Raw genomic sequence first — 25,466 nt, forward strand, 5'->3', positions numbered from 1 at the left:
GGAGCCATTACAGGCTAGATTCAAACGGGTTCTCCAGGTACCTGTACCGAGGTGGTGGTGATGGCAGTCACATCACTTCCCAAGAAAGTAGGAGACCTGGTTCTGGGCCCTCAGAGGAAAGTGGCCTAAACACAAGGCTACGGGTGAGGCTGGGTGGAGGTCCTTGTCATCCCTCCCGTTGAAGCTGGCCCACTGGGTAGCCAAGACAGCAGAGCCCTGGGGCCAGAAGGAAAGCAAGTCAAAGTCACTCTGTGGCCCAGTGAGGACTCCTTTGGAAGCAGCAAGTCCCAGGTTCTGGTCCCTGCTCACAGCATCATTTTCCTTTTTCTTTTGGGACGGTGGTTGTCTAATGCAAAAGGCCTAAGCAATGCTGGCAGCGGGCAAGATGGAGCCTGCCTCTGTAGCCTAGCGGTAACAGTACCCCACTGCTACCCTTGGGCAAAACTACCCTACCACAGTGGGGCATTTCCCATACCTAACCATTACAGGATTTGACTCAACAGGAACAACAGTGAGGGCCTTCTCATCTGAAAACCTTTCATGAACATCACATATTACAAGCATGTGTAACGTTATCAACATTAATCCATCTGGCCGTGAGCCAGACCCGGATGGTTGTTGATGGTGTAAATCTCGAATTCAGTGGCTGATGTCAGTGGCACTGCTCTTCACTTACACCAGTGGAAAGGAAGATAGAATTTGGCCCTCAGAAATCAAACACAGAAAGGACAAACTGAACCAAAGCTGGGCTCTTCTCACCAGTGAGTTCCCATGACCTGACCTTTGGTCCTGTCTCTTGGGTTTTATGAATTCATTTGAAGCCTATGTCTCGGTCCGCATTTTGTAAAGTGCCATGACATTTCCAGCACCCAGATTACCATCAATAATAAATGAAAGCCCAGCAGTTCAGATCAGCCTGCTCTTCTTCAGTAAACATCCCTGTGCATTGCCTAGCTGAGGTGTAGCCGCGCTCCCTCCTACAGGAACACAGGGGACCTCTATCTTGTCATCCCCTATAGATTCAGATAGTACCACCCCACCCCACCCCACCCCACAGCAGTCTAGATGTAGCACTTCCCCATGCCCCTTCCCAAATGACAGCAAGTGCTCTAGCTGACAAGTGACCTTAAAGTTAAGGATAAAAAAGGTTTCCAGTAAATCCAAACACACCATTTCACAATGGGAGAGTTAATCTTGTTGCGTTTAGGTTTTTCATTCCTGCAAATTCTTTTCCAGGGTAATTGCAAAGAGTTGCCCAATAGCTACATATTCAACAAACATATTACGCCAACACTTAGGTCTAAATCCAGACCTCATTGAAGCCAATGGAAAGTAACCTACTGCCTTTAATGGGCTTTAAAACAGGTCCCCAACATGATCCAGCTCTTTGAGTCTGTGCACTGAAAGGTTGGGATTGCAGTGGGGAAAATGGGGATGGTTCAGTTTTCTTTTATTTCTTTCAAAGACCCGCAAGCAGTGCTGAAAGCAGCAACAGACACAATCAGGTGCAAAGACATCCCTCCAGAAGCAATAATAATTCAAACCAAAACGCTAAGGAGTCAGAACAGCACTGAAATCTGGCGCTCTATTAAGCTCCCATTTCAGCCCCCTGATTCAGCATCTCACACGTGGAAATGACATTATCCGCACACAGTGGACATCAAAGAGGGAATGGATCCCACATTCTGGGAAGCTAATAGGATTTACTTGGCTCTATCACTCCACTGGGATGGGACGCAAGAGTATATTTATGTATCTACATCCCTCTTCATCTGCATGTTTTATACATTTACAGACGCATTTGATAGCCATAAACCTCACACACACACGCATGCATGAGCTCAGCCCTCTCATGTGCATTCAGATCATGTTATAGGCCTAATTTGAATCTCCAGGGGTGCATCTGCACGTTCATTAATGTGCAGGGCTTACCGCGCATTTAATTTAGTGCTTGTATAATCAAGTACTAAATCAATGCACAGTAACCAAAGTTACTGCGCAGTAGCACTGGCAAATGCCTTTTTAGTGATGCTACTGTGCAGTAGCCTAATAATACTGCGCAAGTGTATTAACACTGCCCATGATGTGACGTGCTACTGTGAAGTATTATTAGCCTACTGTACAGTTATTGTCTCGTGTAGACACGCCCCAGAAGTAGGGAAATTCAGACTTAGGGCTCCATCTGTTCCACCTTGGGGATCAGAGCAATGCTGAATGGCTACAAGGTCCCTGCAGGGCCTCTACTTACAAAGGCCTTGTTTTGGGTGAGGCGTAGGTGAGACCCAGGACTCTGCATTTTCAGCCCCTTGAGCAGGGAGATTTAACCATGCGACTCCTGCTGATATTCGCTGAAGACACAGGCTAAAAGAACTGCTGAGGAAACAGCAGTTTATTGCTTTAACTCGTACAGCATAGATCACTTGGATTTCGTTTGGCTCCTAAGGGAGACACTGTGCTAGGGGCAAGAGGTTTTTGGCTGATGGAAGATGCCCACAGTCGGGGAGCTCCACTCTGGCTGAAAGGTGTCGCGGGGGCCTGTGCTTATTGGGCCGATGAACCCGGATCAAATGGGCTGAGTTGACAAGTTTTCAAGGGCCAGCACCGGAGACTCAGCCTGAGATCTGAGAACAAAGCCAGGCTCCATCTCGTACGTCACGGCTGGAAAGAGGTTTGGTGGAGCAAATGCCATTCCTCAGCAACATCAGGTGCCCCTCGGTGCTCAGAGACCTCTCTTGCCTTTCCCCAGCCGCCTACACACAGATGTGACTCTAAACACAAGCAGAGGATAAGTCTGTGGAAAATAAAGATGCCCATTTTGCACTGTTGCCCTCCAGGAATGGCAGATTAAGGGCTTTGGGCACCATTCCTTCTTCAATAGGCACTGGCAAATCCAACCAGCACCCGAGGAAGTGAACCGAGGGAATCCTAGGAGATCCCCGCAGGGCACAGCAACAGAGGGGCATTCAGCAACATTTATTTTAAATCTTGTAGAGAACAGCAGATAAAGCAAAATTAAACCTAAAAGCTCGAGAGGGTTTCCACACCTGTATGAATGCAGTGGACGATGCTGAGTTCCTGCACAGAGGGGCATGCCTGTGTGCTTCTGTGTGTGCCCCCTCCTCGCATGGAGCCCATTTGAGTTGAAATATCATTCTTTATGGTCTGATTCCACAGATAAGAAACCCTTTGTTATGAAGGGAAAGAAGCCGGCGAGCATGGACATTTAGCCAATACATCAGGTCAGAACGCAGTGGGAACGCCATCATCTGAATTGCTCTGAGCGAGGAAACTCTTTACCAGACATTTACTCAATTCCACGTATTAGCAGGAGCGAAGTGCCCAGAATAAAGGCAGTAGAAATACACGGCACATACAAGAAGTAATACCTTTGCTTTCAACAAGCAAACAAATTAGCCATCGGTAGCTAGGTTTGCATGTGTGCAGAGGAGCCGTGCAAAGCAACAAACCATCTGTCTCGTCAAAGGTAATCACCAGAATGGCATCAGCCATCACACAGCATCCACTGGTAGGAAACAGCATAGAAGAAGCCCATTTAAGCTGTTGGAAACTACCCTCCCTGGCTGGGTGGGTTTGGGATATCACTAGTGCAATCAACAACTGCCAAGTCCAGGAAAGGGAGTAAAGGCTGAGCAGGAAGGGGGAGAAGAAAGGAATCACGTCACCACAGAGGAGTAAATACCAAGATTATTACTCCCTCTTGCTACCTTGAAAGGTAATTACTTGGCCTTGTATCAGGCTGGTAATGCTCCTATTCTGTCTCCATGGGGGAGCTTTTCCTTGGGCATCTTTGCTCTCTGCTGCTCCAAACATTTCCTTGAGGGTGCGGCGTCAGCGCCTTTTCCCATTACTCTTGAGCAAGGCAGCACCTGTTCCCAATTACGCTTGCCCTTCTCATCACAGCTGAAGTTTCCCACCGATGTACATACACATGCAAGTAATTTCTGCTCCTTGTCTTGTGTCTACAAGTCTCCTGGCATCGCTTTAACCAGAAAGGCACATGGATTGTTTAAGCTTCACGCTGCTTGTTGATTCAGTGAGCAGCCCGGTGAGCTTCCAACGGCAATGAAGGAAACTTGACGCTCTTCCTTTTCTCGGTGGCTTATTCTCTTCCATCTCATTTCCTTTCAGACTGGATGACAGCCATTTAACCCTGCTTTCTGCAAGCTGCCCACCACCCCTATTCCCCACCTATTTGCGTCTTCGCTGAGAAAAGGGAAAAAACGGTGAGCGGGAAAGGAGAGAAGAAAAGAATCACATTGCCTGAGAGGAGCCAAAGGCTTGTTCCTCTTCCTCCTCGGTGTTGCAGACTGATTTCTCTCCTCACTGAGTCTTTTGGAGTCCTCCACTCTCCACCTGACAGGACCCTGCACCCCTATCTCTGCCTTCTGGCTAATGCTGGCCTCCTTGCTCTCATGGCACCATGCATGTCCCACCGCGGTCTGTAGGGGTGCTCCCATTGCTCCTGACAGCATTTCATCCTTTTCCCGCTCTCGGAGCCACTTGTAATTTCTAAATCGCTGCCTAATGCCCTCCTCTTCTCTGTGCCTGCCTGACTCATGCTCAGGAAGGCATTTTCGTGACACTGTCTGAAGGACACCCTGTAAACCCACGTCTGCTGCACAGGCCACTCTTGAAGCAGTAAAGGCACAGACCAGAACCCTGCCTGGATCACAGACATTACTACAATTATTGTTTCTAATGGCAGGCACAGCTGTGCTCGGCACCTCCCAAATGCAGCAAGGATGTGATCTCTGCCCAGCAGAGCTTACAGGCTGACAGCAGACGCAACAATATGCTTTGAAGTGTTGTTCTGGTTACCAATTTGTGAGCCCGTGCGGTGTCTGTAATGGAAGAAGATAGCACTGAGGAAGCTAATGAAAGCCACAACGTGGCCTTGTTCCAGTTCCACTGAAGTGGGGCTACTTCTTTATTGGAAATCAGTAGGAGCATGGCTATTTCTTCTGCTGAGGAAGCAGAAACCCCAAGTCAAAGGAGACAGAAACACCCAAGCCTCTAGGATCCCTTTCCACAGCACTTGCACAAGACTGGGCAAACTGGTCAGCAAGAGCCTGCTTCCATCAACAGTCCTGGAACTGGAATCCCAACTCCTCCTAAGTATTAGCAGACAAGGGCTCAAGTCACAGAGCCTGAATCTCAACTCGGTTTTCTTCCCCAAAGCTTGGGGCTGTTCCAGCTCTGACAGCTATGCAATCATGGCAGAAAGCTCAAAGTTCAGATCTGGCAGCACAGCCCGGTGAACAGGACCCTGCAATCTGGCCACCAGCACAGCAGCTGACCTGCTGTTAGGCCATTTGCAGACCCCGTTGTGACCCAGCTGTAGAACAGGGTCACCGAATCTTACTCATCTTTGCAATGGTCTGGGAGATGCTCGTATGCAAAGTGCTAGGCAACTGGCAGTTACTGCTGGACCCGAAACTACTTCCTAACCCAATCCCAGTACCTCCGAAACATTGATCCTTCCCTCCTGAAACGAGCAGGTGGTGGGGTCGTGAGTGCAGAGGTTCCGATACTTGCACCAGTGGCAGCGGAAAGCGCTGTTCACGCAGGACAGACACCTGCAGAGACAGAGAGAGAAAGGAAGACCGTGTCACAGCAGTTGTCATTGGGTCATACGCTCGGTATTGCAACAGAGAGACCTATCTGGAGATGCTGATTTATACACAGAGATGTTCCTTCATGCAGAAAAATGAAACAAATCTTCAGAGAGTGGGGGACCCAACCAGCAGCATGCCCAGCAGTGTTGCCTCATTTGCTTCCTCTTATTTACTTCTGCATCTCTAAATAGTTTTGCCTATTAAGAGTGGAAGCTCTTTGGGGTTGGGACTGGTATAATCATATATCCATGGAATCCCTAGGGGGGTTTTGGGGGCTACACAAGTGAGCAATGGTAATGCAGTGTTGAGTGTGACAAACTGAGCACTCACAAGAGGGGGTGAAAGGGTTCTCCGCTTGTGCTCATGCCCAAAAATATAGTCAGTCTTGAAATGGCCTGCCAGTTAAATCAACATATAGTACATTCCAAGCTGCATTTTCTTATAAAACGTTAGCTTTTGGTCCTAGGTATATGTATATTGATATAGATATAGTAACATCTTCAGACCTACTCTCTCTATATATGTCTCTCTCTCTCTCTTTATATGTGTGTGTGTGTGTGTGTGTGTGTATAAAACATCTTCAGGCCTTCTCTCTCTCTATATATACATACACACAGAGTAGGTCTGAAGATGTTAGTATGTGTGTGTGCACATGTGTGTGCATATGCACGTCCTGGCTTGATTTTAAGTCTCAAGCGGATCTACAAAATAAGCCAAGTTTGAAAGAAGTGGACTCTGTTGTTTTAAGTTAAGAAGGTTTAATTTGAGCGGCTGCCGAGAAACCGAAAGGTTCACAACAGCAGTTGTTATTTGCAGAAATGCTTCCCCCGGGCTTGGGAGCCCTGGGACGCATCTTGGTGATTTTCTCTGGGGGATGGCTTCTTGGTGATTTTCTCACCTCAGACACTTAACAGCAGGGATGTGCGCACCCTCCAAAGGCCCTGGCACCTTAGCTTGTTCTGAACGCATGGGGATTATGGCAGCAGTAATAACTTAGCACCATCTAGTGGGTCCGGCAAACTGAGGTCAGCTCAGGCTCTGTCACTCCACTCTTCCACATACAAGCCAGTCTCATGTATTTGTCCCCACTGCAGAGAAAGCTCTAGCTGATGTTTTGCATGGAGTTATTTAAAGAACAGCTGATCCTGAAGGAAAATCTTTGAAAAACATTTACATTACAGGCATTTTTGCTTCTTCAACATGGTTTATTTTTTCCCCTCTTTATTGTACAATACTGGGAAGCATCTGCCTGAAAACAGGCTCATTTCTTCCAAACAGTGAAGATGGCATCATTGTAGCTTATGAATTCAGCTGCTCTGGCTGATGATTTTCTCCATTTGATGTCATAATTCTCGGGTTGTGACATCATATTCATTCCCACTGCAATCAATGGTAAGATCACAGAATACTGTGACCTAAGGTGGGCTTTAAAGGATTGAAAGGAAACATAGATTCAGGATCTGAGCAAACAGAAAAGCCCTCTCTCTGCAATGCCAGAGCTGGGGAAGATGGGAAGGGTTGCCTGCCTCTGTGCACCTGGGAAGTTCTTGGCTTGCAGTCCTCCAAGGGAAAGGGTCTGGGCTTCTTATTGTGACTGAATGGGTTTTACACCCCTTTTTGTGCTGCCTGCCAGCTGGGCAGGGAGGCAACGGCCTGTTATTTTCTCTCTCAAGTTGCAGTGACTAAAATGCATATTTAATAGCTTCCCCTTTTCATAACGCAATTGTATTTCCCTTCTTATGCATCTGTAGTGACCTTAATAGCTAAGGAGGCTTATTCTAATCATGCAAATGCAAATCTGGGTAGGAATATCAAGCACGGCGAGCTTATTTAATTACTCATTTATTTGACCCATTTCTAGCTCCATTTTGGTTTGCAGCATTTCCCCTGCCCCTGCCTTGAACTTGGGCTTTTGCTTTCCTGTCGGGCGTTGAAGCGCTCTCAGCGCATTTTAAGCACTGCTGGGATTTCAGGAGCTCTGCGGCACTAGCCCCATGGGTTGGTTTAGCAAAACCACTCTGCTCAGAGAGCATCCTCCTGTTTGCACCAGTCTCAAACCTCCAGTGTCCTCTGGCCTGCTAGGAAGCCTCAAGCAAACTTAGTGATTGGCATATTGGGTGCAGCAAGGGAGAGGTCTCTGGCGGGGGCATCTGGGGGAGCTCTTGGGAGACTCATGAAGTAATTATCGAGGGCTGACATGAACTACAAATACCATTTCCACCCCAGGCCAGCTACTCGGCAGGTCTAGGGAACAGTTTCGTTTCTCGAAACATCCCCCCTCCTCAGAAAGAGTGCACATAGCACCTGGCACGTATGATGTGTGCGCAAAAGTGCATGGAGGCATAACCTGGCGTACCAAGTGAACTGTACCCTGGAGAAAGCAAAGCCATTCCCTACAGCAGGATGCAGCCAGAGGGGCACAGCTGGCCCTCTATCCTTGCCTCTGCAGGACCCAAAGGCTGCAAGCAAAGTGAAGAGCAGGGGGAACTCTGCCCAGGTTTCCTGACATGATATACCTCCAGCCAAATGAGCAAGAATTCAGGGAAGAGAAGCCAAACTGATCACGGTACCAGAAACTTAACTCAGGAGGAGGGGGGAAGAAAGCAAGTTACTTCCACAGAGCTTGGCTAAAGGACAGTGAAGCAGGGACATCACTGTCTAGCAGCATTTGAAAGGTGTTAACAGAAGCGGGGACAGGGACTGTTTTGGGAAGGGTGGAAAGGGGCTGTCAGCAGAAGTAATGAGATCCATCCATCATGGGACACATATAGCCCCTATGGCTATAGTACTTCAGCTGAAACTAAAGGCAAAACACGGACTGAGTGCCAGGAAAAACCTGCATAAGAGCCAAGCCTACTGGAGCATGGGATTTCCAAGGGTGGGAGTGGGAGCCCGTGGCTTGGCACGTCCAAAGCTAGGCTGGACAGATGAAGGCCTTAGAAGGCAAAGCGGGGGCTGAGTCTGCATGCACAGCCCCACGGATCAGGCCCGGCAAACAGGCCGTCCCAGCCACTGAGCTTCTGCAGCTGCCCTGCTCCTGGCAGCCCTGAGCACAGGGAGTCAGGCTTGCCCTGGGCTGTCCCGTGCTCTGCACTCGTCTCTTTTGGTAGATCCAGATTTGCTTGTTTGTTCCTCGGGAGAAATCTAAAAACACTTCGGGAGACTGCACATAAAGCACCCCAGTCCAGACAGCTCTGCGTGTCCTGAGGGCTTTGGGTGGGGAGGGGAAGGGGAAGGGTTAGTGGTGGGGGTGTTGCTGCAATGCTCAGCTGCTTCCTGAGCGCAGACAAGCGCCTGCCCGCCCCACGGCAACTCCTGGCGCCTGCCAGCCACTCCAGGAACCGCACAGCATGAAGCTGGATGGAGCCCCAAGTGCTGTGAGCTCCTCTAGCCCAGCCTCAGGGCAAAGAGCCGCAGCAAAGGAGGCTTCTCTGGTACAAACTCTGTTCCTAGGAAACATTGCCCCTGGCCCTGCAGCTCCAGCCCCCGCCGCTGCCCTCCTGGTACCCCTCTCCTTCCCGTTCTTTTGCAGAACTGGGCACTGCACTTTCCTGGGTGCTGGGGATGAAAAGGCTCCTGCGTCTACCATGGGTGCTCTGAATCGGCCTCCCCAGACATCCCTGGGTGTTTTCCTCCCCAGCCCTGCCGGTGAGTAAGGAGAGCTGTGCTCACAGTTGCAGGATCATGCAGCTTGGGGGCACCAGCAGGTTAAGCTTTTCTCAGACATCCCTTCTCTGGGAAGGCACAGCAACCTCTGTGCGTGCACGTGTCTGCCGAGATCTCTGGGCTCCCTTCCTAGCCCCCAGGGATCACACTGTCAGCATCAGGCCAGGCCTCTCCCAGTGCAAGCCGGAAAGGGCCAGAGGGCTGCTGCCAGCCAGGGCCCGAGCTCCAGATCCCCGCTCATCCCCCTTCTCCGCTGGGATTCCCTGTGCTTCTCCTCGCACGTGGTGCCTCTGCCCATCTCGGTGACACAAGAAGAGCTCCCAAGCCATAAGTGGCACAGCCAGGAGCAGCTGTGGCTTCAGGCATAGTGCACGGACACAGCTTGGGAAAAATCCTGGATTTGGGTAAGTGCATTGCAAAGCTCACAGAGACCCCCATTCTCCCACCCGTGGAGACAAGAGGCTGTGCACTGCGTGGCTTAGCGAGAACCAAGAGGGAAGGCAGGAGAGGGGCGACTTACAGCTGGTGTGCGCTGCAGTTGTAGAATTTGAACTCTGTGCTGACGAACATCTTGCCCGTCTCCTTGGATTTCAGCTGGAGCTCCAACCCAAACCAGTCTGGAGAAGGGAACAGGAAGAGACGGGTGTCACTCCAGCAGTGCGACAGGCTGCACCAGGGGACGTGCTGCTTTTCCCTCGACCCTCTGTGCATCCACCTCCTGAGTGGGCGTAGAGGGAATCCAGGCCCCATGGGTGCATTAGGAGCCCAGGCTAGCCTGTGACCTGAGAGTCTGGTCCCCCCTGCAGCTAAAAGCTTCCAACGATGCAGAACCACAGCTCAGGCCCTCTTGAACAGCCAGTCTGCACCCAGCCAGGTCCTAGCCCACCTCTTAGGGCCTAAGTGAAGTTAGCAGCCTAAGAATGAACCTGCTCCGCCTTGCTTGATCCCTAAAAAAGGGGTTCATGCAAGAAGAAGATGGGTCTCCTCCTACTTGCTGCCTTTGGTGACTCAGTTAAAGGCTAAGGTGCTGGTGTGTTATAAAAGTAGAGGGGTTCATGTTTTTCCAGGGATTTGGGCAGGGTGGGATAGGATCATACTTAGGCCCCTGAGGGCTTTCAGGGCAACCTGCCAATTTTGTTTCATGGCTGGTCAGTCGAGTCTGGTAGCAAAGCCCTATAAGGCTTTTCTCCAGAGTCCCTCCAAATGGATTTGATGGTGAGAGGCAAAAATATCTTCTAGATCCAGCGTTCAAACACCACCTCAGGTCACCAGTGAAGTCAGCCCGACAGCCTCAGGCCAGTCCTTAAAGAGTGCTTGCTTTGAGCATAAACTTACAATCAATCATCGCCGTCTACCCTGAAGCGCAGCCCAGGACTGGAAGGGGCTGGGCCTCGGCAATGAGGAGTGAAGGGCATTAACAGAGCATTTTCAAAGGATCACCAACGGAGTAAGCGTGATTACATTGCACTGGCTAAGCCAGCCCGGAGCATGCTTTTATTCAGTCGCCCGGCGTCCTCCCAGGCTTTCAGCCCCTCACTTTCTCCAGCACTCAAACTGAATGTAACATTTTACAAATAGGAAAATATCAGCAGGGAAGCTCAGCTGACACCTGGAAGGAGGCCAAGGGGAAAATGAGTTTTAAGCAAGTAGCATTTGGGTTGTGGAGAGAGAGAAACTATGACAGTGGTGACATTAATGAAGAAACAACCCAAAGATCAGAAGCAAAAAATAGAAACCCTAGCCACCTACTCGCCGTCACTGAGTCAAGCCTCAGTGTGGCAGCCCCGACATGTCCCCCTCCCTGATGATGCTGATGATGAGCATGACAGAAGAGGGGGCTGCCTGGCTCAGGTCTGCTACAACAACACAACCACCTCCAGCAGTTTTCCTGACTGGCTTTTTGCCATCTGGCAACTTTGGGGCTCCGGTTGGATAGCTACGGGCACCCAGCAAGGGCTTGCTCTGTCCGGCAGCTCACCCCGCACCGGCTCGGGTGAGTGCATGCTCAGAGCCCATAAGCCAGCTGCTCACCTTGGTCCACAGGGATGGTGGGGACATCTTTTGCTGCTGGCGAGACGCAGATGACTTGGCTGCCCAGCACTTGGCCTTCCACCTCAGTGAGGTTCCCAAAGAGGCAGGTGATCCCAGCCGAGAGATCGGGGGCATAGCTCACCAGCAGGTGCAGCTGGAGCAAGGAAAACAGAGCAGGGAGAAACAACGAAGAATTAATTAGCAACCAGGATGCCCTGCATTGCCTTCATGTGTGTAGCACCCACTGCCTCTCTGTGCAACAGCGGACCCATTAGCGTGTCAGCCCCACACAGAGAAGGAGCTGGCTTGCAAGCAGGGTTTGATTTCTACCATAACCAGCACAGGAAAAAGAAAGAGACAAATAGGCGATGCCCAATGCCCATATTGATCCTTCAATAGTTTCCAGGCCACTGAAAAAGGGGTGGGAGGGGATCAGAGACCCTGCAGGGTGTACACGACCCCTGCCCCAATGCATGTGAGAGGGAGATCCCTCGCACCCCTCCACAATAGCCCCAACAAGGCTCCATGGACCTTGCTCCCTGTCCCTGATGCCAAGCTGTGTGCAATGGTTCCCCCCACTGACCCCATCACCAAGAGCGCCACCTTAGCAAGAAAAGCTGCGGAGGAAAAGTGGCCCTTTGAAGCACGAGCGCGACTTTGCTGTAGTTCTCCCCACGGTCAAGCTACCTCCCCAGTTTGGCTGAGTGGCTGCATCAGGACCTACCGGGAGGCTGTGCTCGGACACCGAGATGCTGCTGGGCTGCACGGTGATGCTCATGCACTGAGCGATGCTGTCGGCAAATCGGTACGGCTCGTCTGCTCGCTCGCAGCTGTCCCTCGGGGAACACCTGAGACACAACCACGCCTGCGTCGGTGCCCAGGGACACCTAGTGAACCTGGGTCTGCCGGGGGAGCGGGGGGGCGATACCAGATTGGAGTGAGGTGCATGGGCAGCGGCACGCAAATGGGGCGCAGGGGTGGCTCGGGAATGGCAAGAGCCGGGTGTGTTGATGGAGCTCCATGCAGAGACCCAAGCGCTTGAACACCAGGCTCCTAGGCTGGGCAAAATGCATTACTGGGGACTTTGTGCGGACAACACAGAGAGCCCCACCAGAGACAGCCCAGATGCCTGATGCACGCCTGGAGCACCTGCTGCTCCCATGACTTCAGCCGGATCTGCGGGTGCTCAGCACCTGTGGCAAGCTGGCCCAGCACCTCCGCTCAGCTCAGGCCTGTGGCGCCTCATTCCCAAGAGCAATAAATTCATTACTCAATAAAAAGCAACAAAAGGCAGTGATGGGCCAGCATCTGCATTTTAATTACTGAAAAACCCAATGGTTAATTAATCTCCTCCTGAAGCTGACGTGCGGGAAGCTGGGCTTTCTTATCCCCAGCCTGGAGACACTGGAGTTAAGCTCAGTGTTCATGGCTGAGCCTCCCCCAGCTCTCGGCCCACCACTTCCTCCTCAAAAAGGAACCAGGAGGTGTGCCAAGCTGCACGATGAGTGCTGCTGCCAGCATGGGCTGTGCCGCGTGCTCGGCCCTGGGCTCACCCCAAAGTCGTTAAGCCGAGGACCTCTGAGAGGATTGAAATCGTGATTCAGAACAAGAGCTGCTCTCGGTATGGAAAGAGGTGGAGTGAAGAGGCCTAATCAACCCTACCACCGCCCTCTGGCCCAGCATTGGCGATGAAGGCCTAGGAATAGAAATGCTCCTTCAGAGCACAAAAAACCAGCCCATGCAACTCACTGCAGCCAGCGATCACTATTATCCGTACTATTTACGGCACGGACAAAGGACAAGACAAGGCAAGGTGCCGGCAAGCTTGCTGGGAGACCTAAATGCAACAAGCTCACGGCTCTGCTCTGCTGTGTTTAAGGCTGAGTTTGGGAGTGTGGTCCGTGTCCTGCCAACACGGTCGCGGGTGATCGGCTGCCAGACTCGTGCCTAGGAGAAGCATGGACTCCTCACCTATTTGCTGACTTTTTTAATGGCGTTAACGGGCTGTCCTCAACCTTCACTCATCATTCATCTCATTTCAACTGAAAGCAACGAATGGCCTCACAGGGACAAGCCCCGTATGACGGACACCAGCCCCCAAGACCCTCATGATGTGTTTTTTAACGTCTATTTGGCTGCATTTGTGAATGTAAGCAATCAAGTGTGGTTATCTGACTTCTGCCATTAGGACCCGAGTCAGTGGAAAAGGGAACTTAACAAAAAAGGGTCTTTTATTGTTTTCTTCTTCTTTCGCTAGGGCTGGATGCAGTTGTAGGCAGAGCTATAAGTGAGCAGACACGCTGCTTGCTCCACAGAGAGTTTTAATCTTCCCATGCCAAACCTCTTCTCCATGAGGTGACAAGAGCCTGGCAAAATTGGGACTTCAAACACTGCGCAGCTAAGCGATCTTCATTACTGAGAGGCCATTTGCTTCTGAATAAGAAAAGCCCTCTGAGGTTGCCACTTTCCCTTTCCAAACAGCAGCTATGATACCTGGCAATTGATGCAGCTGTTCCCTTCACCCTCCCCTCCTTCCTTTTTCTGGAATATAATGGACCTAAATATGAATGCTGCCAAAGGAAAGAATTATTGAGTTTTAAGTGAATCTGTAAGATAGCTCTAAAGTGAGCTCTTGACTACAGCCTTTATCTCATTGACTCGCTGGAACGGCTCTTTTTTATCATACTATTTATGGCAACAGCCCTAACAGAGATAAATAGGTCTGTAGACAATAACATACTTGTAAAGAGCAGCATATGGAAGAGGACTGCAGGTTTCAAATCTCGCTGGGCCAAAGAGACTCTTTAACGAATCTCCTTCCTACCTCCCAAAGACAGGAGCTGCTGGAAGAGGAGCACAATTAACTCCTTCCTTCTAGCGAATGTAGGGCAAGCCCAGTCCAAGCTGGGATTCAAGTGCTGAGTTGCTGGACCTGGGGCAGGCTGCTCGTTCTTTGGGGCCTTACCCAATGAATCCAATTTCTAATTTTTGCTTGGTGAACTGAGAGGTTTTGCAGAAGAAAACCCATTTCTCCTTTTTTTCTGTGAGGTTTTTCGAACCTTACTTTATGCCCCAGGTTCCTTAGACCCATCTGCAACGTGTTTGCACAGCGTGCGCAGGGTCCTTCTCTGCTGACTGGTCCACCGCCCTGCAGCTACCACAACCTACTGCTCTAGCTCTCCTAGATCAAGTCCTAGCCGCCTGCGCTTGGATGCTGCAGCTCCCAGGTCCCTACCCAGGATGCCCACGCAAGGTCATTACAGAGGCGCTGACACTTGATCGTGAGATGTATGAGCTACTGCTGATATCCCAGGCTAAGCTCCCATCTGCCGTGTTGTTACAGCCTTTGTTCTAAGTGCGATGGCTTGTTTTGGCATCCAAGCTATCGAGAAAAATGCAGAGCAAGAAGAGCAACGCACAAAAGCCAGAGGTGTCCAAGTCAGAAACTTGCAAGGGCTCTGGCTTGGATCATGTCACTTCCTTGCCAGGGAATGTTAATTCCCCATGCTTCAGAGACACATTTATGATTCCCCACTCATTTCTTTCCCCTGGGGCCCTCCTGATTTTGGCAGAATATTGCACCCCGCAAGATGGAGGCAAGAAAACCCGAGCCTGGAAATACCGAAGAAACAGAACAGCTGGTCAGTCTGTCAGCTCTGCAGGCTTTCTGTGGGCTGTGGCAGGGTCTGAGACATACTGGGGGGTACTAGAAAGTACCTAGAATAATACCAGGTTGAGGGGGGAGCCTACAGCGAAACTGCTTTCCGATCAACTGCAACAGGAAGCCAGGCTCAAACCTCGCTCTCCTCCACTCCAATTTAAATTTTAGGCCTACCCCTTGCTGCTTCTATTTCCACCCCTGCATGCTTCCCAGCACCTCTGCTGGAGACTAACCAGCATCGGTGTGCAAAAGCGTTAGTTCGACTCATGTCACCCCACAGGCTCCCATCACTGCTCCTCTCCTGCTTCTCGGACTCGTGCGGCTGGACACGTGTAAATAGGGCCCACGCTACCACAACCTTTCTCTAGTGACCAGGTGGGTATACAGGGGCCCGGGTCTGCTGCAAACAAGCAGCTCCTGCTTTTAGATCCAGAGCTCACAGGTTTAAACCTTGCAAACAACTTGCCCGCAGACACAATTAGGCTGTAAGCGTCTGTGTGTATACGGTACCAAGTACAACGAAGCGTCAGTCCCTGACTGGGGCCTTGAGGTGCAACTGTGATAGAAATATGAAACAGTAGATAATATCAACCATAACGAGATGTGGACACTTGGCTTCATGGCCGTGGTGGGCACAGGATTTGGATCTTCCTGCTTCAGATGAACCTGATCTTAAATACAGTGTCTATGCCACACGGCTCTGACGCCACCTGGGAAAAGGCCGGGGTCACATGTGTGCTCCAGCTCGCAGCACGGCTGCTCTTTCCAATGCCCAAGCCTTTGCTGGCTCGAGGCTGGCCAAGGAAGCTGTATGCTAAGCACTTGCAAATTCAAGCACTTGTTTGTGCTCCTTGACCCTGCAAAACTACCCAGAAATCCTACGTGGTCAAGCCATCTGATGGGCTCCCCTGCTCTCCCTCCCTGCCTCTGCCTGTGCCAAGGACATGGTATTAAAGCAAAGGGTGTTTCAAGCTATCAAGGGATTTCTCTTTCCCAGCAGAGGTGTAGAGGCAAAGATATTAGCTGGTGGGAAAGACACTTTGGACCAAGACTCATGGTTAGTTTTCGTTGTATCCCAACTGGCTCACGTACCCGCTGCCCAAACTGTGCTCTTTCTTTCTCTCCGTGTCAGACTTCCCGGCCCCCCCCCGCCCCCATTTGTGTTTCTCTTTTATCAATCCTCCATGAATGCAGCGTGAACGGCACATCTTGACCCGTGACCTCTCCGCTGAACACAGCAGCAGCTGGTCCATCTGGCAGGAGCGAAATGTAAAAATTAGAGGCGAGAGATGACAAATGAAATACAAACGCTCTGGCGTTGGGGGCCTCCGCGCAACGATGACAGTGGCTTCATGAGCAGCAAGATAAACTCCATTATTTACAGCTTAAGACAAGGGCTAAAAAAAAAAAAAAGAAAGATCTTTGCACCGAGCAGGCGGTGGGAAGGCCGAGCGGTTCCCAGGGAGGATGGAGAGGTACCAGGCAGGGAAAACATGGCACAGCCTCCTGCGTACCGCAGGCCGAGGGCCAACTTCAGATCCTTAGCTCAATACAGGGTCTGGCTCTCCTGGGCTCCCAGCTGTGTTCAGCCCTTTATCTTGCCTGTATGTGTGCAGCATTGCCTAGCGTGAGCTCCCTTGCTATAAGCTACCAGTCTCTGTGCTTGACTGGGTGAAAGACGAGGCCTGGGAACCAGGATTCCTCACTTCTGCTCCTCCCCCATCACTGACCCAGTGCGTGACCCAGGGAAAAACGTCGTCACGATTATTAGAGCAGCACCTGCATCCCCACTGTGCAAGGCGCTGCACATGCATGTTGCAAGACAGAGACCCCTCACTGCACACGGTCAGTGACATGGCAGATAAAGGGTGGGAGAAAGGACGTCTCTTTGTCCCTGGATGCTAAGCTTTTCTCTCTGCAAAAGGCGGATGTTAATCTTTCCCTGCCTCCCCCGTGAGCTGTGAAACTTAATTCATTAGGGTTATTACGGTGCTCAGTGGGCCTTGGCGGGAAGGTACCACAGGAGCGCCAAGGATTCTTGTGAGTGTGCGTGCAAACCCACGTGCGCACGTGCAGGCCCCGGGCCGGCTGCTTGTTCCAGCCAAGCTGGGCGGTAAATCACTCTGTCTAGGGTGATCGCGGCCGGCCCCTCTGTCACCAGGATGACCGCACCCTGCAGCTTTTGCTGACCAGTCACACCAGGGCTTTTTCACCTGGATTTTGAGATCCCTGTATAACAGACCTTCCTTAGCCACGGGGGCAGTTTGTATCTGTTCTGCCGATACACTCTCTGAGTCCTTAATGCCACAAGCCTTACGGACAACTGGGACCAGGAGCCAGGGCAACCCGCTGGACCAAGGCTGGGCTGGCCGTAAAGGTTTGCAGGTCCTAGGCTACTGCAGACGATGGACAGTTTCACCGAGGGTTGGGCAGGCCAGTCTTCAAGGTAAAAGCAAGGAGGACAAAGGGAATGGGGCGCGAGGGGCGAGGACCACCCCGTGCCGCCGGTGCTGAACAATGGCATCTCTCACTCATACGCCACAGGTGTGGGACAGCAGACAAGCCGGCCCCGGGGCTGCTTCTTTCCATAAAGCTCCCCTGGCTCCGGCCAGGACTGCTGGAAATTCAGCAAACTGCCCACGAGCTGTGACGGGGAAGTTAGGTCCGAAACCACACCAGTCCCTGATCCAGTCCAGATTTTGCATCCGAGCCTTTATTCCTCTCTTCCTTCTGGCCCTCCTAACACCTGCTGCTTCGGCATGTGGCCAACAGCGATTGTGTGGGCCCCTGAACTCTGTGCCTCTGCCTCCGCCCTGATTTCCATGCATTTAATGGCAGCGCTTTGCCGGCTGGCACGGGGCCGAAGGGCTTTCGATTCCTTTCCATCGGTGCCCTCTAGATTTCTCCCCCCACCGACTCCAAGTGCCGGGTTCCCCTTCCGCTTTAGGAAGCAATCGTTATTGTGGCATAAGGAGAGAGGCAGAGCACAGGCACCTCCTGAATTCAGGCTGTTTCCTGAAGCTCCCCAGAAACGCCCCCCCACAACTTTACTCCTTTGTGTCCGTGGACGTGAGTTAGGGCTCAGCCCAGCACAGAGCCCCCAGCTAGCTCTCGGTTTCCTTGCTTTGCTGGATTTCAGCCAGCGACAGAAGAGCGGGGCATGCCATTTCCAGGAATTTCAGAGCAGTATTTAAACCATCTCGCCCAGCGACAAAGAACGCACCCAGTTCTCTGCTAGGGACCCGTTGTGAAACACCGTCGTGGTCAAAAACGGGCAGGGGCTCTGGTAAAGAGCTGGACCTAGCGGGGTCCGTGCTGAAACGATTCAGTTCGTGTGGTTTCAAGCCCCTGACATGGGCTTTGGGTTGGATTTATTCCACCCTGCCCACCTGCAGTGGCACCTTTTCTTTTCTTGTCCTTTTTAAGCCAGTGGTTTCCTATGGCATTCACCCTGCAGGATAGGGAATGCCTCCACAGGAAAGCAAGAGCCAGGGTGGTATTTTTTTCTTTCAAAATAATACTAAGTGGATGCAGGGGCATTTGGGAGGTTTTCAGGGATGCTCCTGTGATAACCAGTGGCCATGCAAAGCCACCAGCTACTGAGGGACTTACGTGTGGTGAAGAGTGCACCAGCCGCAGTGAGGGTCTCCCGAGCTGAGACATTCCCCGCAGGTTGTGTACTGCTCACACGACTCAACCGGGACTCTGGACACCTGGAAAGAAAGCAAAACACCCACCTTCAATCCAGTCTCATTCCTCTTGTAAACAGGCAGTAAATAGGCAAGGGAAAAAGGAGCCCCTGGCCCCTCTGCAACAACTTTTATTTGAGTATGGCAAAGCCATTCACAAACTTCAGTTTGTTAAGACTCACACATCCCTGCAGGGTTGGAAATCAAGAGAAAAAAAACTCTATATTTTAGAAACTGAGGCACCGAAATGTTAAATGATTTGGCTGAAGGCACACAGCAAGAGCTGAGTACAGAACCCAGTCCTGTGCTTTACCCCACTTCAGAAATTGCCTCCGAGCTTCCTTTCTCACCAAAAAGGTCCCAGAAAGATCGTACAATCCACTTCTCCCAGATTAACGGTAACTGCATTTCACACAGGTTGGGGAAAAGTGTCTTTGAGGGTGGAGGGAAAGAGCTCTGCTGCAAAGCGAAGGCATGGCGGTGTCTGCGGGAAGGGAGAGTCCATGCTCTCTGGACTCAGTCCTAGCCTGCTCTGAGTCCACACAAACATTTCACATTTGCCCTCCTTGTGCCCCCCGGCTACTGCAGCACAATTTTCGAACACGATGGGATAATTCTTGGCCTATCACTAACATCTGCAACGACACATGGCTGAGATAAAGGTGATCAGCTCTCCAGCTCCCAGGCATGGGTAGGTAGCTGCTGGATCAGGAATTGTTGCATTGCACTGAAAATTGGCCAACTATATCACAGTGGTCTTCACCTCCCTTAGCAACGCTGGCGAGGGGAATGGGAGAGATGAGCTTGTGCCGGACTAAAGGCCCATTGGCCAGATCTACAGTGGTAATCCTAGGCACCAAACGGGATGAAACTGCTTCATATGCCTCATGGAGGCCTGCAAAACAGAATAAATGTCACCTGGGTGGGTTCACATGAGCAGAACTTGTTTCCATGAGTTTCCTAGGGGAGGAGCACACCCTGGGGACCCTTTCAGTACAGACTTCGCAATACTGAGCAGGACACGCTAAAATAACAGAAGTTGCAATTCTATTTTCTACTATCACTGACAGACTTTGTCAGATAAGGGACTGAAAGTTTCTTAAACCAGATAGTGGGGCTGCTTGGCCTGCTAGGGTGGGTAAACCTAGAGTTACCGGTGCAGCAGAGACAGGAAAATGAGGAAGAGGTTACAAAAAATCAGGAGGCCTCTGACCACCAGGTAGTGACTGCTTGCAGATGCAATGAGATGCAATGAGATCCCAAGTGGTTTGTCATCATTAAAGGCCCCTATAATATGGTTACAAGGTGAAGGCTTCAATCTCAGCATCACTGTCAGACTCCGGTCAGGTTAGTTCACTTTAACTTTTCAAATCCCTTCCCTGAAACTTCAGTTGGAGTTGGTGTTTTTCTGCACTTCCTGTCCTAAACCCACCACATGATATTGGTGCTCTTTTTTGCACACTTATTGTGTACCATCCCCAGAAGGCCTTATATTTCACCTGCGGACTCAATGCCACAAGATATCAGTGAGGCCAAGACTGTAGCAGGAATGAGCATGAGAAATGGGCATCACATGGAGAACAATATGTGATCTGAAACAACCAGTTCATGTCTGCTCCTGGACATAATCCAGCCCCCATACTAATAGGGTCAGAAGGAGACACTCACTGAGTTCAGGTTATCTGCCCACACTTAGGTACTTTATACCTTCCCCTGAAGCATCTGGAGCTGTCCTCAGTTGGAGGAAGGCTCTAGTTTTAGATGAAGCACTGCTCTAATCCTGTACAATAATTCCTGTGTTCCCATCAAGCACGGCTAGCCCATTGATTCAAAGGGCATATACTCATTAGAACGCACTTTAAAATCCCTTGCGATGAAAGGTGATGTGCACATATTTTTATTACTATATAATTTAACAATTGCTATTACCTATCAAGGCATATCTCCGCATTAGTGATGCAGACAGACCATTTACAGCAAATATGACATAAAGCCAGGACTGCATGCCTCAAAGGCCTAGCGAGGGTGGTGGTCAGGACTCAGCTTGTGCAGACAGACTGTACAGCAGTCTGGGATAAGCCCTTCAGAGCTGGTCTGGGTTGCACTGGTGCTATGTCTCTGCTAGTGCATCATCACAGGCTCTCTTTAGCAGCCAAAAGGCAGGGTCCTAGTCCAAGCAGCAGTTCCCAAAACCACTTCCCACAGTTCAGATGGTCCAAGATGGGATGTAAGTGACTGGCACTCGAAAGCTGCTTTTGAACTTGTTGCTTTTGAGCTGGGACTTGTGAGATGTACTTGAGCAGGTCAGTTATCCAAAGCAAATCCACAACATATAATCCGTAAGCTTTTGTCTGAGTCGGGAAGCTGAATTATAACCTAGTGATGGTCACTCCTCCCAAGCAGAGATCCTACCTTACTGAAACCTTGCCAGTCCTTCTTTTCCAGGATAAGACCAGAGGCCATGGTGTACTGTACTATATCACCTAATCCCTTGCTGCAGATGACATCCTATGCCATTCTCTTCCCTGTCCCTGGAGGTGAGACTCTGAAGGTACAGTTAGTTACTTCTAGACAGAGCAATGGCTGTTGGGTGCTATATGTGATGGCTCGATCTTTGCCTTGTGTGCACTTTATTGCAGTCACTGAGCCAAGGTGTTTTTCACCAGTGCAATCTAATGGAAAATCCTAAACTGGAAGCATTTTGTGCTCATTTGTAAAGATGTAAAAGAGGAAACAAGATGTAGAGCAGCACAGAACCAAGTCCCATGTGCCTGATTCACTCTTATACTCCAGTGTTACCCCGAGGTAATTGCTGATGGTTTTAAAGGAGCTGCATCAGTACAGAACCAGTCAGACAGTGGTGCATCAGGCCTGGGAGTCCACGTGGATGGTGGACACCAGGTCCCCCAAGTGAGGATTTTTAATGCGTGTAAATGCCAGGGCTTTCCATTACCCAAAGGGAAAAATTCATGTAAGAAACAAACAAAACAACAAACAACTAAAAAAACTAAACTAAAAAAACAAACAAACCCCAAACGACTTGGCTCCGTATCTAGAGCTGCAATAAGAAATTCCAGGGAGAAGAAGCCCCGAAGGTAGAGATGAAAGTGAACAGAAAAAGCAGCTTTTAAGTTCAAAAAAGAAAAAGAAAGGAGAGGAGAGGAAAGAACAGTAATAACAAAAAAGCCCTGCCTGCCCAAGTAGGGCTGCGCAGAAGGTTTCTGATTCCTGGTCCAGTTCACCTCTCCCGTGACATTGCGCTGCCTGCCGTGCTCTGGCGTGTCCGACACCACAGCCAACGGGCGCCCCTCCGCCCCGCCGCGCAAACAGAGCCCGTGTGCAGAGAAAACTAGAGCCAAGTGCACAGCTCCTTTCCTTGGGTTGCTGGCCCCTTGTGAGTGATGTCTGCAACTGGCTGCAAATTAAAACAACTGTCTGCATTACACTCGCTCTGTCTGTCAAAACAGCGCCCAGCTCTCAGCAGCTGGGGAGTGAGGGCCTGAAAGGAAGCTGTGTCTCTCTCAACAAAGGCCACTTTCATGCCAAGTGCTGTTGATATAGTGAGAACCCAGTTCCTCTCTGAACATGAAACCAATAGGGCTGCTATTCTTCTTGTTTCCTGGGCCCTACTTAACAGCTTTAAAAAAAATTGTGTGTTGTGCTGCGTTTGCATGTGTGTATTTGCGTGTGTGTGTGCATCTGAGCAGGGCCAAAAGACTAGAGGGTATTTTCAGTCCAAGAAGCCTGGTATAAGCCAGTGTGATGATCTTGGAGGCCTCTGGGTCACACTCAAGGGTGAGTTAAGCAGGGGTAGAAGGTCCATACTAGGTGTGCGGTCACCAAGCTGTATGCGAATGGCACTCATTTAGCATTTTAGCACCATACATGTATTTACAGTGCCAACTTGGCACAACAGGGCCAAGGTTTGGTGGTGCCTCTGAGTCCTACTGCTCTAACAACAGAACAAGCACAACCGACAGCTACACAGGAGTCCCAACTCGGCCACGGCCAAGTTCAACTCGTTGTAGGAAGAGCCTGTACGTATGTTGCCTATCTAGGTCTGGTTAAGACCGCCAGCACCATAAGTGACTTAAAATACGCAAATTTTAAAGGTAAAATTTGCCATTGGATAGAATATCCTTGTGGCATATGGAAAGCCTGGTGAAAATTCCTGATAAATGAATGCATGCTGGCTGTCAGCTGACGGGTTTAAACTAAGCTGTGTTTCATTTCAGTGTCTCAAGTACTGAATGGCAGGGGGTCGGACTTGATGATCTGCTCAGGTCCCTCCCGACCCTACTAACTATGAAACTATAAGTGGGTGAGGGAGGGAGAAGGAACTTCTAAACCCAACAGGACGGCCCAGAAAGCTAAGTACTTCTGTCCCAAAGCTGAAATCCTTCTTCCCACTCTCAGCCATGGCTCCTGGGTAGGATACCTGTCCCCGCAACCATCTGAGTTTCCCAGTGGCGACACGGGAGCTAAAGTGAATGCAAGCAAAGAGCCCATCGGGCACTGCGCGGTGACGGGAGCAGAGCAGTGCGAGGAAGAGCAGAGTTGGCCCCGGGACGAGACTCCTGTTCCCTGCGCTGGGGAGTCTGCGAGTGCCTGAGAAGGTGGTCGGCCGGGCAGCTCCGTCTTTAATTAAGATGATGGTCATACGGCCCCGTGCAAGGGGTCAGGGAGGGTGTGTTTATTTTCGCTTTGCACGCATCCGAGTCTGCTCTGGGAAGTGCCTGTGAAAGGCGAATCAGGCATTACAACAACGTGGATTTGAAACGATAAAATACTTTGCATTTTTTGCCTTTCATCTAAGGACCTCAAACCCCTTTACAGGCATTGGATTAGGCCTCACAACCCTGCAGGGGGGCTGCTAGGCCTGGCACCCTGCTGGGCCCAGCCACTACAAAGTAATCGTTCCTGTGGGTTTGTGTGGGTTAACGTTAGACAAGACTACCGAGCTCTACCTGAAGGAGGGGTATGCTTCCCTCTTGGCGAGGCATTTATGTCCAAACTCCTCTCTGCAACACAGACAATACAGCTACCCCCCTTTCTGGTCTCTCCCATGCTGGCTCCCCAAAGCAGAGAGACTCTCTCTAAGATTCCCCATATGAAATCAATGGGCATCCAGCTAATGCTAGTCCCATCTGGGAGTCCAGGAATCAATCTATACTTTTCACGTGAAATAAGCAGGCGGGAATGATTTGTTACTCATCAGTATTGGCAGAAGTCATGGGCAACTGGTCGGTGCATAAGAGCACTGGGGTTCAGGAAAAACAGGTTACTGGGGCTCTACCCAACGCGTTGCAGACTGAAAACTTGCTCCAATGTGCATTAATGCCCGTGGAAAGGCTCAAATTGACGTCAGCGGGAATTGGATTGGATCCTAATCTCATTCAGATATATTCTTCGCATTGGTCCCTTCCATAAGCTGCAACGTAAAGATTTATAGAACCCACTTCTATGAATCTACAATACATTTACATGCAGTTTAATCTCCTTTTCATATTTGTGAAGTGCTGCGTGCTCTTAGGGTGCTCTATAAATAACAAACACCAATAACAATACTTACAAGTAATTTATACGGTGAACTTGGACTCTCTTTCTGCTCGTAAAACACCCGCAAGTAAACAAGAACTTCAGCAAACATGTTTGTTACTCAAAATGATTTGATAATTCTTTTAAATTTATGTGTCTATTTTGCACAGTTCATGGATTCACAGATCTTGAGGTGTTTAGGCCAAAAGAGACCATTTAATCATCCAAACCTGCCTGCCTGCCTAAGACAGACAAAAGAACTGTATCCAGGCATCCCTGGAATTAGTAAGTTGTTTTCTGCAGACTATTTAGCTTATGCTCATTAACCAAGCATACTTTGAATACCTGTCTCAGTGCTGGATAGACACAGAGGATGTCTTGAGGTCCCTCACAATCCTATATTTTTATGACTGCTCAAGTAAGTGCACTGCTTTTGCACCAGTTCCCTGAGTGGAGGAGTGAATACACAATCTGGAGTGAATCTACCATTCATTTTCCTGACGTATTAGGGAACTAGGCTTCAAAATTTGCTCTCTGCAAAGGTTCAGGCCAGGAAACTTCAATTGCTATAACATCCAAAGAAATGTTCACAAGAAGAAAACAAAGGGAGTGTGAACACAGCTGACGTAAAGTCATTTAAACATCTGGGTGAACACCAGAGGAACATGTTAGCAATATTTGCTCAGTTCTCACCAGACTAATACAGGATCCACCATTCCTGCAGCAAGCTATCCAAATATCCTAACAATTCTTGCACACGGGAAACACAACATCCACATTTTGCTGGAAAAGCCCTGAAATGCCCCCCACTGCTCCCATTCCTAGCGGGCACTATCATATATCCTGACACGGCTCTGAAAGCTTAGGTTCTCCTTCGAGACACCGAGGGAAGAAAAACTCCAATTCTCCTGCTCCTTCTGGAGGCCGGGTAGAACAACTCATTTGTGTTCTAATTGTTTTCAAACTGTTCTCTGCCAGCCTAATTATCCTTATGAGACCAAAGCGCTTGTGCGTGTGAAATGACGCATTGGGGGAGAAGGGAAATTAAGGAACATCGTGTTTCAGACATGAGGCTGTCTGCAGGCCAAGGGAGAAACAACATGGATTGGGGCTGCTTTAGAAAACAAAGAGAGGACAAGATCAGGGATCAAAAAAAAATAAAAAAATTCAGAAAACAAATGTTAGATACAAAATGCTGCGGTGAAAGGACAGCAACACCTGGCAAACCCCTGCAAGCTCTGCCAC

The 25,466-nt window shown here is 50.1% G+C and overlaps 1 protein-coding gene across 2 annotated transcripts in view; it reads right to left on the reverse strand.

The window, feature by feature from the left end:
• Positions 1-25,466, reverse strand: part of PLXNA2 (plexin A2) — a 361,775-nt gene that overhangs the window by 99,721 nt on the left and 236,588 nt on the right. For both annotated transcript variants that reach the window (XM_019514044.1, XM_019514043.1), the window contains 5 exons: positions 18,607-18,707; positions 12,058-12,181; positions 11,334-11,487; positions 9,823-9,919; positions 5,483-5,597 (listed from right to left, as the gene is read on the reverse strand). In XM_019514044.1, the coding sequence (XP_019369589.1) occupies positions 5,483-5,597; positions 9,823-9,919; positions 11,334-11,487; positions 12,058-12,181; positions 18,607-18,707 (591 nt within the window). The remainder of the gene's footprint in view (positions 1-5,482; positions 5,598-9,822; positions 9,920-11,333; positions 11,488-12,057; positions 12,182-18,606; positions 18,708-25,466) is intronic.

This window comes from Gavialis gangeticus, unplaced genomic scaffold, assembly GCF_001723915.1.
Source record: "Gavialis gangeticus isolate Ggan-Ray unplaced genomic scaffold, GavGan_comp1, whole genome shotgun sequence".
Taxonomy (NCBI): domain Eukaryota; kingdom Metazoa; phylum Chordata; order Crocodylia; family Gavialidae; genus Gavialis; species Gavialis gangeticus.